The sequence below is a fragment of the Ochotona princeps genome, chromosome 17, assembly GCF_030435755.1.
Source record: "Ochotona princeps isolate mOchPri1 chromosome 17, mOchPri1.hap1, whole genome shotgun sequence".
NCBI classification, from domain to species: domain Eukaryota; kingdom Metazoa; phylum Chordata; class Mammalia; order Lagomorpha; family Ochotonidae; genus Ochotona; species Ochotona princeps.
In genome coordinates, this window is record NC_080848.1 from 9,369,632 (window position 1) to 9,384,856 (window position 15,225).

The 15,225-nt window shown below is 39.6% G+C and overlaps 1 protein-coding gene across 4 annotated transcripts in view; it reads right to left on the reverse strand.

Annotated features, from left to right (window-relative positions):
- The window catches only part of CEP112 (centrosomal protein 112), a 378,610-nt gene that overhangs the window by 219,225 nt on the left and 144,160 nt on the right, over positions 1 to 15,225 (reverse strand). For all 4 annotated transcript variants that reach the window (XM_058675350.1, XM_058675351.1, XM_058675352.1 and 1 more), the window contains exon 19: positions 10,737 to 10,844. In XM_058675350.1, coding sequence (XP_058531333.1) covers positions 10,737 to 10,844 — 108 coding nt within the window. The remainder of the gene's footprint in view (positions 1 to 10,736; positions 10,845 to 15,225) is intronic.

The window sequence follows — 15,225 nt, forward strand, 5'->3', positions numbered from 1 at the left end:
GCAATGTCAAGACACACTTAAATAACAGAATGATGGACTTACGCCTGCATATGAAGCACTATACTGTTGTAATAACATGTGGAAAATCAGTTGGGGCAGAGGGAATTTGCAGAGAGGGAAGTGAAATCCCAGACCCTATGGAATTATACCATAAAATTCAAAATAAAGAAGGATTTATTTATGTAAAAAAAAGAAATATCTATTTCTAAAGGTGGTCTATACTCTAGGATACACTGTTACTTTCACAGATACTGCTGATTGAAAGTAATCACAGTCTAAAAGTTATTAGGACCATTGTGTGCCATGTGCCTTTCCATTTGTGTTACCCTGAAACTCAGCCAGCGGGGAGGGACCTGGAGAGGGGCTAAGGGAAATCCCAGGGCCTATGGAACTCTATCATGAAATGATGATGATGATGATGATGATAAGAAGAAGAAGAGGTAAAAAATTTTTAAAAGATACAAATTTAAAAAAAAGAAAAAATGTTCATTTTCCTTGCTCATTTCTTCACAGGGTTGTTTTGTTCTGTTTTGTTTTACTGTCCCTGGGTTCTGAAGCTCTTTGTAAATCCTGGATGTTAGTCCTCTACCAGTTGTGTAGTGTTCCCATTTTATTGGTTGCTTCTTTACTTTATTGTTTCTTTTGTGTACAGCTTCTTGATTTGCTGTAGTCCTGTTCGTGTATGTTTGCTTTGACTGTTTGTGCTCTTGGTGTCTTTTCCAGAACTCTTTCCCCATTCCTACATCTTGGAGAGTGCTTCTGGTGCTTTCCTTTAATAGTTTGATGGCTTCCAGCTGTAGATTTATGTTGTTGATCCATTTAGAGCTGTATAATGTGACAGTTCCTTTTAGTCTTCTCTTCACTTGTGTTGATAAAATTGCCATATTCCTTTAAATCTCCTCCCTCACAACTCCAGACTTTTCCATATTCTGCAAAGCCTCCTTTGAACATGTTTGAGTTTTCAATGTCCTGCTTAAAATGTGCTCACTGGAACTGATGTATTCCCTATGACCTGAGTTGCAATCAGGGAGGATCATGTCTGTTACTTCTAGAGTCCCACTGTCCCAAGCACTGTACATCCATCTGTTTCTTACTGTCTTCCCTGCTTTCCTGCTCAAATTGTATAGTTGACATTCTTAACCGAAATAGGGCATGTAATATCCAAGCCACTAAGTGTAATCTGAATTCCAATCTGTTTAAAGCTTCAGAAACTGACTTTTATTATCCTACAAATTAGTTTCTGCTCTGAATGCTAAGCATCAGGAAACTTCAATGTTACTGTCCAGTGACTGACACTCAGAAATCTCACTTTAGGTTGACACCAATCATTCTGTGACCTCTTACCCACATAGAAGCAGCACCATCCAAACCACAGTTTCCCATACTGCTCTCAGGAAGGACTCTGTCAGACAGTTCCATGAAGGTCAGATATTCTACACCAACCTTTCTTTCCTATCTACCACGCTGCCCATGCTACTCAAACAAGCAAAAAGAGTTTAATTTAATCAGCTTCATTTTCAGTGTACTCGTGCTGCCTTATTGAGATCTCTACTATAGGCCTATCATCTGCTGTATACTTCTACAGAAAGCACTGTAAAAATTTAGAATAGCTGAGGGGAGTATCATGCCAGTTAGAATTTTCTGCTGAAAAAAAAAGATAAACAAAAACTCTGTATTATTGTTAATAATTATTCTCCTCAAAATACATTGCCTAACATTTCTGCCCATATGCCATGTCAGAATGCCAACATGGTACAAGGTATGTCCCTAACTCCAGTTCACTGCTAATGCAGGCCTTGGGCATTTGGAGAGTGAACCAGTACATGACACACAGCTCTGCTTTTCCTGTCCCTCAGATTAAAAATGCGATACTAAGTAGAAGGCAATGGCATAAAAAGAATTAGCTATGATTTTATCACTTAAGCTAGGTATGATTCTCTCATTAGTATCATTTTTTAAGAAATTCAGCCTGGTTTCAAAGTTAAGGAGTAGTGGGTTTAACTCTTGGTAGATACTGCCAAAATATATTTCAGATTAGGCTGAATTAATATAGAATGCCACTATCAATATTAGTATCAAAGTTATGAAACTGTACAACTGCAGACAGTTTATATTCTACTTTTCATGTACTTCTTTGCATCTTTTATTGTTATTATTTTATGATGCAGTTCCATAGGCTCTGGGATTTTCCGTACCCCCTCCCCAAATTCTCTCCTTCCCAACTTGTTTCCCCCATATTATCACAATAGTATAGCTCCTCACAAACAGTCATATGTCCATCACTGTGGGCATGCACAGCTGCAGAGAGCCCAGCATACTATACCCGAGATATATCCAACAGTTTCATTGGGAGTCCATGTTTGATCTGGAAGTAGAGATGCATACTGCATTGCATCTTCACATCTGGATATGACAGTCTGCATTACACAGTTACTATACATCCCCTTTAATGAAAAGCCACAAGACAAAATCAGCAACAGGAAGAAAAATACAAACTCACAAAGCCATGAAGTTAAATAACATGTTACTAAATGACTAATGTGTCACTAAAGAAATGAAAAAGGAAACCAGGAACCTTCTTGAAGAAAATGATGCTACTGCATGGCCTATAAATCAGTGAAGAATTTAATGAGAGAAGAAGAATTTTGAAGAAATGAAAATAAAAACAAAAACATCAAAATTCATGAAATAGTTTCCACTGATCTTTGTTGGTGAGTTGTGTCTCCTGTAGGCAATAAACAGATGGACATTGTTTTTTGATCCAGTCTATTAACCTATGACATTTAATTTACTTTCAGGGTTAATAGGAATATGTGGCAATTTGGTGCTGTCATTCTAGCAATGGGTTGTTCATTGTTTGATTTAGTCTTCTTCTGTCACTATACTGGGCTGTTCTCCACATTTGCCTTTGGTTTTGGTTCCTTTTCTATGTCAAGAGAACATCTTTAAGTACCCTTTGTAGATCAGGTCTGAAAGAGGCACATTCTTTGACCTTTTCTGTGCTGTGGAAGAATTTTATTTCATTTTCAAAGACAAAGGAAAGCTCTGCTGGATACGTTATTCTGGGATGACAAATTTTTCCTTTTGAATCTAGAATATGCTGCTCCATTCTCTTCTGGCCATTAAAGTTTCCTGTGAGAGGTCAGCAGTGAGGCTGATTGTTTGGGCTGCTCTATGGGTCAGCTGATTTTTTTCACATGCATATTTAAGGATCTTTTCCTTATATTCACTTGAAAAGAGTTTGATTATCATGTGTCATGGTGAAGATTGCTTTTGGTCAATCCTGTTTGGAGTTCTGCACCCAACTGCAATACCTGTATCATTCAGAAACCATCAAATTACCAGACAGTGGCACCTGTGAAAACATTCTGCTAATGCTTCATCTTCTATCTCTGAGGTTTCAGGCTTTTAGCCTCTTGGTTGTCTCTTTTTATTAAAGATTTATTTATTCAAAAGTCAGGCAGAGAGAGAGAAAGGGACACTGAGAAACAAAAAGAGCGAGGAGAGAGAAAAGGGAGACAGAGATCCTCCATTCACTGAGCCATTCCTGAAATGGCCAAGAGCCTGGAACTCCATCTGCGTCTCCTAAGTGTGTGCTGGTGCTGCTTTTCCCAGGTGCATGAACAAGGGAACTGGATCAGAAGTGCAACAGCTGAAAGTTTGGAAGTTCTTCACAGCCAGGAGGCAGTACCCAGGGTTTCTAAGGCAATCACCATGCCACAAAACAAATGTGTTGCATTATACCATAAACACTATGGGTATTGTTTGGATAACCATGAGAAAAAGAGGAGAAAAGAAAGCTGGGAGGCTGATGAACATTCAAAGAAGGCAAAAAGGATGACTGGTCTGAAGGCTAAGCTCTACCATAAGCAGCACCATGCCAAGAAAATACAGATGAAACAGACGATCAAAATGCACGGTAAGAGAAACAGCAAACAAAAGAACGATACAAAGATTCCCCAGGGAGCAGTACCAGTCTATGCAGATCAGAGAGGGATCCTTTACTGTTTGACAGCAGTTTCATATAAGTAGTTTCAAATCATTATAGGCTACAAACTAAATGGGAAAACTGACATTACTATGATATTTCTGAAAACTACCAAACCACCTTACTCTACAGTGGTCAAGAGAACTATTGATTAATTAATCTGTAAAAAACAACCAAAAAGATCCAATTCTACAGAAAAAAAAAGAGTAGCTGGGATTTGAAACAGCATTTATGGGTTGCTGTCATTGTAGGTGGTGGCTTAACCCACTACACCACAAAGCTGCCCCCTTATGGTTATGTTACACTATATATAAATTGGATTTCTTTTCTATTTCATTAACCCAAGATTATACTCACTGAAAATGCTAAATATGATATAAATTTGTAGCTTTAATGCCTTAATTATCTAAGTATCACTTCAGACATACAGGTCGTGAAATTTCAAGTAAAAAAGTTTAGAGGTTAAGATGAAAAATCTCGAAGAATCAAGATGGTGGAATAGGGCAAGGACACGTTTAAATGGACAGAAAAACATTTAATCAGGATGAAGCAGAGAGGACATATTTCAGGAAATAGCAAAGTATAGAATAACAGCAGAGGGGTACCTGGAGGCTGCAGTGACTGATACTCCAGTGGCATTCAGCTAACAACGATCTGAACTCCACAAGCAGCTGGAATTCCACCAGCAACCAGGTGGGAACAGACTTTCACTGGGAGCTTGGGAGGTGAACCCAGACAAAGAACTGTCTGTCCTGCTGGTCCATTTGATTTGACCAGGAGCAGAGACAGAGCAGCAGATCCCAGATGGGCAGTGCGAGAACAGGGTAGATTTCACAGCCCAGTCAGCCCCCCTGAGCTGAATTGGCCACTGTTTTGCGTAAGGAGGCAAAAGCAAGGGAAAGGACTGAGCATACCCTGAGCTGGGAGTGAACTCATTTCCGACTCAATGAACTGCAGCAATGTGGGATTCTACAGGTTCCACCCAAGACAGGTCTGGGTAGCCCTCAGATCTGACGGCCAGCAGATCAAGAACTGAAGTAGTAGTATGTCAGGCGCCATTTTGCACACTGTGGCAGTAGCTTTAGGACTGCAGGGGACAACAGTGAACTGCGCATGTGCTGAGCTCGCGAGAACTCGCTGATGTCAGTGGATTGCACTGGTCCCGCAGGAAAATAATAATGACTGTGGCATTGTACGGGACAAAATAGGTCCGTGTGGCACCCAGACCTAACGTCCAACAGGTTCCGAAAAGATCAAAACCACCAACAACCTAATTATATAGGATACCTGGTGTCTCTCTAATCCCGGGACCTGCTCTAACTGGAAGTGGGAGAAAGGTTGCAGAGAAAATGGTGCAGCCTCAGCACGGTATCACAGGAGGTGGAGAGTGGTGAGCCAGGAGCTGGGGCTGTGGAGATGACGCTGGAAATCTAACATAAGAACCCAGACCTGGAACTCGCTGGAGGTTGTGGCACAAGTGGCTGCAAGTAAAAAGTTGTCTACCAACTGCAATAAGTAAAATCACATTATAGACCTGTGGGTGACACAGCTTTGAAACCTGCCCCAAGGAGAAGACTCTGCTAACCAGAAGTACAATGGTCAAGAGCAAAAGAAGAGACAAAGACACAATGAATATTACCGAAAACTCCCCTGCAAAGGAGTAAAACTCTATGCCAACCTCAGAGTTAACTGAGGAAGACATCTAGAAAATGGGGCACACAGAATCCATAAGACTCATTTTAAAGCTTCTGATCAAAAATGAGAAGCTCATACAGGAGTTCAAAGAATTTAAGGGAGCAATAAGGCATATCAAGGCTGATATATGAGAAATTAAGAACACAGTAGAGCAAATTAAGAGTACAGTGGAGAGTCTCCAAAATAGAATGAAGCAAGCAGAAGAATCTCATAATTGGAAGGTATTTCCTGTCATCAGGGGGAAGCAAACAAAAAGCTGGAAGCAGAGCTGGATCAGGCCAAAAAAAGTATTCAAGAATTGAAAGATACTATTAAGAGGCCAAATATAAGAGTTATGGGAGTCCCAGAAGGTGCAGAAAGAGAAGCTGAGTTTGCAAATGTATTTAATGAAATAATAATGGAAAATTTCCCCAATCTGGAGAAAGAATTGGGAAACAACACCCAGAAGGGGTATAGAACTCCCAACAGGCTTGATCAAAAGCAATCTTCACCAAGACACATGATTATCAAGCTCCCTTCAATTGAACATAAGGAAAAGATCCTCAAATGTGCACATGAAAAAAAAATCAATTGACATATAAAGGGATGCCAATTAAACTCACAGGAGATCTCTCACAGGAAACTCTACAGTCAAGAAGAGAATGGAGTTACATATCCCAGATTCTAAAAGAAAAGAATTGTCGACCTAGGATAACATATCCAGCAAAGCTATCTTTTGTCTTTGAAAATGAAATACAATTCTTCCACAGTAAACAACAGCTCAAAGAATACGCCTCTTCCAAACCTGCCCTACAAATGATACTTCAAGATGTTCTCTTGACAGAGAAAAGGAGTAACACCCAACAAAACCAAAGGCAAATGTGAAGAACATCCCAGTAAAATGACAACAGAAGACTAAACCAATGAACAACCCAGTCCTAAAATGACAGGACCAAAATACCACCCATACATATTAAACTCTGAATGTAAATGGCTTAAGCTCAGTCAAACGTCAAAGATTAGTAGACTGGATTAAAAAACAAAACCCATCTATTTATTGTCTAGAAGAGACACACTTCACCAACAAATCAGTGGAAATTATATCGCATGGGTTTTGTTGTTTTCTGTTGGTTTCATCTCTTCAAAACACTTTCTTCTGATTAAATCATCCAATGACTCATAGAACATGCAGTGGCATCATTTTCTGCAAGAAGGTTCTTGATTTTCATTTCTTCAGCTTCACGTTAGTCATTTAATAGCATATTATTTAACATCTTGGTGTTGTTAATTTATTTTTTTCTCCCTGATGTTGACTTTGTTTTGGGGCTCTTAATTTAAGGGGATGTATAGTAGCTGTGTAATGGAGACTGTCATATCTAGTAGCATGTCATTTAATTTCATGTCATTGTACATTTCTATTTTTCTTTCTATTGTTGATTTTGTATTATGACTTTTCATTTAAGGGGATGTACAGTAGCTGTGAAATGGAGACTAACATCCAGATGTGAGGATGCAGTGTAGTATGCATTTCTGCTTCCAGAAGAAGATGGACTTACAATGAAACTGTTCACTATATCTTGATAATAGGATGATGGACTCTCTGCCATTGTCCATGCCCACAATGATGGACATATGACTGTGTATGAAGAACTATATGTTAGAAATGATATAGAGGAATTAGATACGGGGAGGGTTTTGGGGAGGGGATAAGGGAATATGGAACTGTATAATAAAATGATTATAATAATAATACAATGTAAAAAAAGAATGGTTTAAAAGATGAAAAATCTCAGTTAATCATACCCCTAACTCATAACTCTATGCCTTTTCCAGATATATGTGTAGTCTTCCAGATTTTTAACTTTATGTATCTAATTATATGTAGCATAATTATATGTATTTTAATTACATAAATATTGACATCATAATATACAAAGTGTTCTAATGTGTGCTTATTCCCGTTAATAATCTATCTCAGGTATCTATGTATGTTAGCACTTGTAGATGTAAATTAGATGTACATTAGATGTTTCTAACATGATATAATATTCCATAATATGGATTTAGCACACTTCATGCAACCGACATTTTTACTTATGACTTTTAAAACTACTACCAAAAATCCTTCATTGATATATGTAAACATGGGCCCAGTGCAATGGCTCAGTGGCTAAATCCTCGCCTTGCACATGCTAATACCCCATAAGGATGCTAGTTCATATCACGGCTGCTCCACTTCCCATCCAACTCCCTGCTTGTGACCTGCGAAAGCAGTGGAGGATGGCCCAAATTCTTGGGACTCTGCATCCACGTGGGAGATCCAGAAGAAGTTCCTGGCTCCTGGCTTCAGACTGGGTTATCTCTGGCAATTGTGGCCACTTGGGGAGTAGGCCAGTGGATGGAAGATTTTTCTCTGTAACACCTTCTCTCTATAAATCTGCCTTTACAATAAAAATAAATAAATCTTTCATATATATATATATATATATATGTATATATATATACACACACGCACACGTAAGCATGTATCTTTGTGCACAAGTGTAAACAGTTTTACAGAACAAATTGTAAGAAATTAAATTTTTAAACACTATGCAAATTAAGTTCTTAAATCAACAGGATATGCATACAGAATTTCAAATTATCTAATTTATCAATGTATTGAGGTATTTCAGGCACTACTGAGGCAAAGAGAGAAAAAGGGAATGTGTGTGTGTGTGTTTCCATTTGTTTGTTTCACATAGCACTGAACCAGGCAAAAATTGGGAGGCCAGGAATTCAATTCAAGTCCTCCATGTGGATGCTCAGGACCCAATCACCCGAGACACTACTTGCTGCTGCCATGGGTTCTACATTAGCAGGAAGCTGGAATCGGGAGCTAACAGCTGGGAGTTGGATGCAGGCACTGATGTGAGATGTGGGCACCTCAACCGGCATGTTACTCTTCCTCATCTGTACATCCCATTGCTGGTTAGCTCTTTTCTAAGTTACCATGTTGCTTCCAGTTTTTTTTCCCATGACAAATGGGAATTTACATTCATGTCTTTTCTCATTCATTCTTCTCAGTTTCTTCTGCAGGTTGATCTCATATTTTGAAAGAGTTAAACTAAATCTTCCATGCATTGCTTAATTACATGGGCAGATTACTTCATAGCATTAATTCCTCACTGCTTTTATCATTCCCCATCTCCTTGCATTTCTGTTGCTTTCTTACATTTGAGAAACCTCTGTAACCTCTAACTTCATTGCTACAATGAGGCTAATTAAATTTATGTTCCAGTCTATAACCCTTGTCTAATTTTGAAAGTTGAATTGTAACAAATAGCATTTGCGTAGTATGATTGTATACACATTGTTTAATGAAGACCTTTATATTGCTAAGACTATAATTCCTCCCCGACTAATTCGCAGCTCCTGTTGACTGCAGCCATGAGAAAAATGTGGCCTTGGAGTGCCAGATTAATCATGGTTGCAAGACAAACCTAAAGTTTGCATCTTTGTACAAAGTCATATGTACTTTGTGAAAACGCATTCAAACACTGATGCAGAACTTTATAGCTAGCCAAACAAGCACCAATATCACAAGGAAACAGTCAAGATGCAGGTTCCATGTTGAGGACTTTTCCTTTGCCCTTAGTTCTTTAAAATTCCAGAGACATAGTTCATTGAATCTTTTCTTCGGCTCCACAAACATTTCTTGTGATACTTTCTTAATAACCTTCCTTCCTTTGATTTCTGTTTCCTCTCCACACTCCAGACAACATGGCGATGTTCATCTTGAATGATTCACGGAGCCTCTCACCTATTCTGCCTCTCTGCCCTTTGTTCCATATTCTGGAAAATTTCACCAATTTCTTCTCGAGTAGATAAAAAAAGCACAGTAACTCAACATGCATCCACTGAACCATGGCAGTGTCACTAAAGAGTGCGACTTGACAAGGTACTCATATTCTGTGCTTCGATTTCTTCAACTGTTAAATGAGAATAATGATACCTCCTACTATTGGTTTCAGATTTTCTATTCTGCTGATTCTTGCTAATTTTTGGCTTGACTTGCCCATCTTTTCTTCTTGCTTTTCTAGGTGAGATATTTAAATCACTGACTTGTCTTCTTTTAAATATAAGTGTATATTCCTGTAAATTTGCCCAAAAGCACTAGTTTTTCTACTAGTTTTCACACTATTCTTATTCCATTGAAATGTTATTTCCATTGTGGCAACCTTAATACTTAGTATATCATGAAGTAATGCCAACTAAGAATTTTAAAGCTGGATTATCATTTTGACATACAATTGTTTCGTTATAAAAAACCTAATCAAAAGTGCTTTAATCTTTGTGATGATGACAATCAAAATAGCTTTTTATTCAGGGATTGAGATGGAAAATACTTTTAAAAGAAGAAAACAAAAAACTTTTTTTTTTTGTTAATCGGAGGTTGGGTGCTGAAAACAAAACCTGGTTTCCTGTCATCTGGCTCTGAGTTTGGCCTACCCTCTCTCTGCAGCTGGAACCTCTCTCCTCACACAGGAGCTACTCCCCAGCTTCACTTTGCTCCTTAAACATCCCCAGCTTGCTCTCTTCTCAAGCCCCTGCACTTGCTGTTCTCTCACACTGGAGCCGTATTCATCCACAGAATGTTACATTTGCTTCTACCTTGTCTTTAGGCCTCTCCCCTGACCATTTACCCCAAGGCAATTCACTTCCTGTCCTCCACCTAGCAAAGTCTATAAAGGCAGCCTGTTTTCTCGTTCATAAATCCCTCTTCAAAATCATTTCCTTCTCTGATGATACGCTGATTCTCCATCAAAATGTTGGTTCTGTAAGAGAAGAAATCTAATTTCTCCATCAGTTACCACTAGTGCTGGTCTAACAGTAGCTGGCACATTAACTGGCACCCAAAATTCTGCTTTTAGGAACTTAGTGAAACAAATATTTGCCAAATTTCAAATATATCACTAATAAAAACTCTTAGTCATATTTACAGTATGCAGATGCCTTGTGATAAAAAAATGATGGTTCACTTTTTATAACAATTAAAAATTAAAAACTGCTATAATCCAAAGAAAAGACCAACCTGCTGTTCATACCGTTGTCTGACATCGTCCAGCTGCCACACAAACTCCTTGGACTGCTTCTCACGAAGAGACTTTGACCTTGTTAGATCCGCTTCCACTTTTTCCATCTGCAAAATGTAAAAAACAAACACTTAGCTTTTTGAACAAAAAATCATATGCTGTACATTTTTTAATTTTATATATTCCTTAAAAACCAGGTATTAAACATTCACCAAACATCATGATGGACTTACAAGTGCTAAAGTAACGAAACAAATCTTATTTCATTTTGACATATTTTAATAATTTAAAGTGGTAGAAATATAATTTGGGGCCTTTAAATTTTTCTAAAGATGCGTTTATTATTTTTATTGGAAAGTCAGATTTACAGAGAGAAGGAGAGGCAGAGAGAAAGATCTTCAATCTGCTGGTTCACTTTATCTATTAAACTGCATCCTCCACACCACACCCACCCAGCATCCCTTTCCCTGTTTTGCTGTTACACAGTACATACCACCTTCAGTTTCACTGCATGACTGACTTCCTGTTAGGTTCTCTACCCCTCTATAATGTAGTCCTAAGCTCTCAACTTTCTGAATCATTTAGTGCAGTGCCTGTTAAACACAGCAAATCAAATACCACTAATCAGATGAAGACAAGAAAACTCAGTGTGCCCAACTTGGCTAAATATCTGGCTGATCAGTACTCCATCTGATTTTTTTGTAACAAAATAGAGGCAACTGGAAACCCTTATGCTAAGTGAAAATAAGCATGACTCAGAAAGACAAATATTACACGTTCTGACTGCGGCAGCTAGTAACAACAGTACAATAAAGTGTAACACATATGAGTGACATTGACATCTTGGGATTCAGTAATTGTCTATATTTCATTTCAGTATTCATCCTGAACAGTGGTTTTTCTATTGTTGGACTCCTTATTTGTTGTAGCATTAAGCTTGTGACTACAAAATAACTTAAAAACATGTTATCACAAAAATTAAACAAGAAAGGAGTAAAGAGAGAATTATCATTATATTCTTAGAACTGCACGTGAACTATAAAAAAATCTGTTCTTTACATCAATAATATTTGTAAAATTTGATGAATGTACATCTTTCAATTTTCAGTGCCAAACACTTTACAGTACCCAAAAATAAATGGCACAGTATTGCATCCACCTTGCGTCACTTTGTATTTGTATCAGAGGCTCTTTTATATGTAACAGGAAAAAGATGTTCTTACAAACAGAAGGAAAAAACTCATTTAAATAACATGAAAAAGGCATTTTTAATTCAGAGTATGGTCTATCATTGTCTTTCTGAAGTTACAAATTTGGTTAAAACTTAGGAAAATATTTTTTTTTCTGATGCAATTATCAGTTGATGTGATAGTCTCTGGCTCCTCTATATCTGTTATCATTCTGTTTTATCACTATGTTGAGTTACTTCTTGCACAGGCTGCCTTCTTTCAGACTACCTTTTGGTAAGCAGCAAGATTACTCAAAAAACATTCATATTAAAGGAAATGAACCATGGAAAAAATCTTCACATTTCTTTCACTTTTAAATTTGGAGGAAAAAAATCATTCAAATGCATTTATTCGGATACAATTAAACTTTAAGAGTCAAGAAAGAAAGACAGCAAGAGTGAATGCATTGCACTGAATCGAAATAACATGCATGTTACTACCTGCTACTGCTAACAATACATTTCAGCTGACAGTTATTACACAGAGGAGTGAAAAATTTACATTGTGGAATGATTTTTTGAAAAGGTTTATCTACTTTATTGGAAAGGCAGATGTACAGAGAGGAGGAGAGAGAGGAAGATCTTCCATCCAATGATTCATTCCCCAATTGGCGGCAACGGCCGGTGCTGCGCCGATCCGAAGCCAGGAGCCAGGAAGTTCTTTCCGAGTCTCCCATGCAGGTGCAGGGTCCCAAGGCTTTGGGCTATCCTCGACTGCTCTCCCAGGTCACAAGCAGGGAACTGGATGGGAAGTGGAGCTGCCAGGATTAGAACCAGTGCCCATATGGGATCCCGTCGCGTTCAAGGCAAGGACCTTAACCATTACACTATTGTGTGGGCCCATGAAATGATATTTAGCATGTAAGCATTTCTTTATAATGACCAAGAATCATGATGCTGAAAACATGAAGTCATCAGCTTCCAAAATCAATTCTTGGGGCTGCAAGATTTTTTTATTGCCTTGAAAGGCAGAGAGACAGAGTTAGGGACAGAGGTGATGGAGACAGATTCCCATCTGCTCTGTCACAATCCAAATGCCCACACCAACCAGGACAGGTCAGGCTGCAGCAGCCAAGCGTCAGGAGAAAAATCAGGGGCTTCCAGATGTGGCAAGAACGGAACACTCTGAGCCATCACCTGCTGCTTCATAGTGTGCACATGACCAGAAAGCTGGCCCTGGAAGCAGAGCTCAGAGTCTAATACAAGCTGCAGTGTCCCAGGTGGAAGGTTATTGATATGCCAAACAACCCAGCCTGAGGTCTAAGATTAATGATCTTAGCTTGCCATTGGGGTAGTCAAGAATAAATGTAAGGGGGATAGTACTGTGGCACAATGGAACCAGCATAGGAGCCAGTCTGAATCTTGGATGCCCCACTTCCAAGCTGGTGTTCCATTGTGGGCCTGGGAAAGCAGGGGAGCATGGTGTAAGTACTTGGGACCCTGTAACTCACTTGGGAGACTGGATGGAGTTCAAGGTTTCTGACTTCAGTCTGGCCCAGCCCCAGCCAAGTGGCCATTTGGGGATGGAAGATCTCTCTGCCTGTAATTCTACTTTTCTAATAAGTGAACAAATACAGTAAGCCTATGTTATTTGGATTCTAAGGCTTCCAGGCTCTCTATTCTTCAGTGTTTTTTTTTTTTTTTACAGCAATCCAATGTCCTTGGCATTTCATAAGCAAGCACAGCCGTTCCTGTCTCTGGACCTGTGCTGTGAATACCTGGCAGGTCCGTACATTCTTTTCCTTTTCCAATCTTGTAGCTGGATTCAAGTCTTCCTCTGCTCTGAGGTGTTCTTAAATCAAATGAACGTTTTCTATGCTCTGTATCACCAACAGCTTGGTTTTAGTAACACACTGTTTTTCTCTACAGCATAGAAATGCTTCAAATGTGCGAACTTTGTTTATTCATCTGGCTCATTAGCTGCCAAATACAAAGAATAATGGCTTGTAATGCTTTCTTTTGTATATTTATTACTCACAATTGATACCATATGCAGCATAAGTACACACTGAACTCTAAAGGATGGGAAGGAATGACATCGGCGAGGTGACAGAATGAGTTCCCTGGCTCCGCTTTTCCTCGCACAGCTAGAGCAGAACTTAGCAGTGGGGCCCCCTGATCACAGAACCAACCACAGCCGTGTTAGAAGGGTAATAGGAACAGCTTTACCTGGAGCATATCACACTTTCCCCAAACCAGCATAAACCCACACAGAGAAGACTTTCCCTGGACCCTACTTTGTGTAGAGGCATGAAAAGAGCCAAAAGCACATAACCAGCTTCTCCAGCACTCTGGGATCATTTTTTAAAAAATATTTATTTGAACATCAGAGTTATAGAGAAAGAAAGCAATGGAGAGGGTTTTTTTGTTTGTTTGTTTGTTTGTTTGTTTTCTGCTGATTCCCAACCCTGGCTGCAGTGGCCAGGGCTAAGCCAGCTGAAGCCAAGAGCCCAGGGCTGCATCTGGGTCTCCCACAAGGGCCGCAGGGGGCCAAACATTTGAGTGACCCTCACTGCTGTTCCAGGTGCACTAGCAGGGAACTGGTCGGAAGTGGAGCAGCTGGACGTGAACCCACATGTGATGCCAATAATACAGATGAAGAATTTGCCGCTACACCTCAACACTGACTCCTATGGGGGTATTTTGTTAGAGACCCACATGACTGTCTCCTCACAGGAAACATTGGCAGATACAAGCAGTGTTACATCACTTAGGACCAGCTACAAAAAAAGGGGGTGAAATTCAAAACAATTTCTGCATTTTAGCCACTGGAGATGCTCAACTGAAGACACCAGCCAGTAGCATCATTCTGACAGGTTCTGTAAGACTTGAGTGCTGAGACAACCTTGCCACTCAGCCTAAAACCTTCACACAAGGCTTGCCCAAGCTGGAAGCTGTGCCTGAGAACAGCAGAGCATGTGGCTCCACCAGACCTGGAGAGCACGTGGCAACCCCATCCAGGCTTGTGACTCTGAAGGTGTCCCTAGGCACGAAGTCAAGTTTCCCTTCCCCCAAACATCAGCCAATCAGCAAATTCATCCAGGGTAGCACAGCCATAACCCTGCACAGGTTTAGAGCCTAGTCTGAGAGATAAATCCACAACTGCACATAACCTGGAGCATGATCTTCGGCCCTTCTCATCCAGAGTGGCTCAGTCGCCACCCCAGAGAACAAACCCAGCCTCTCAGGCCAGCATGCAGACCTAAACTATCAGATGCAATCACAGAGTTCAGCAGAAGCTGTGGCTGAGAGTGAAGCCC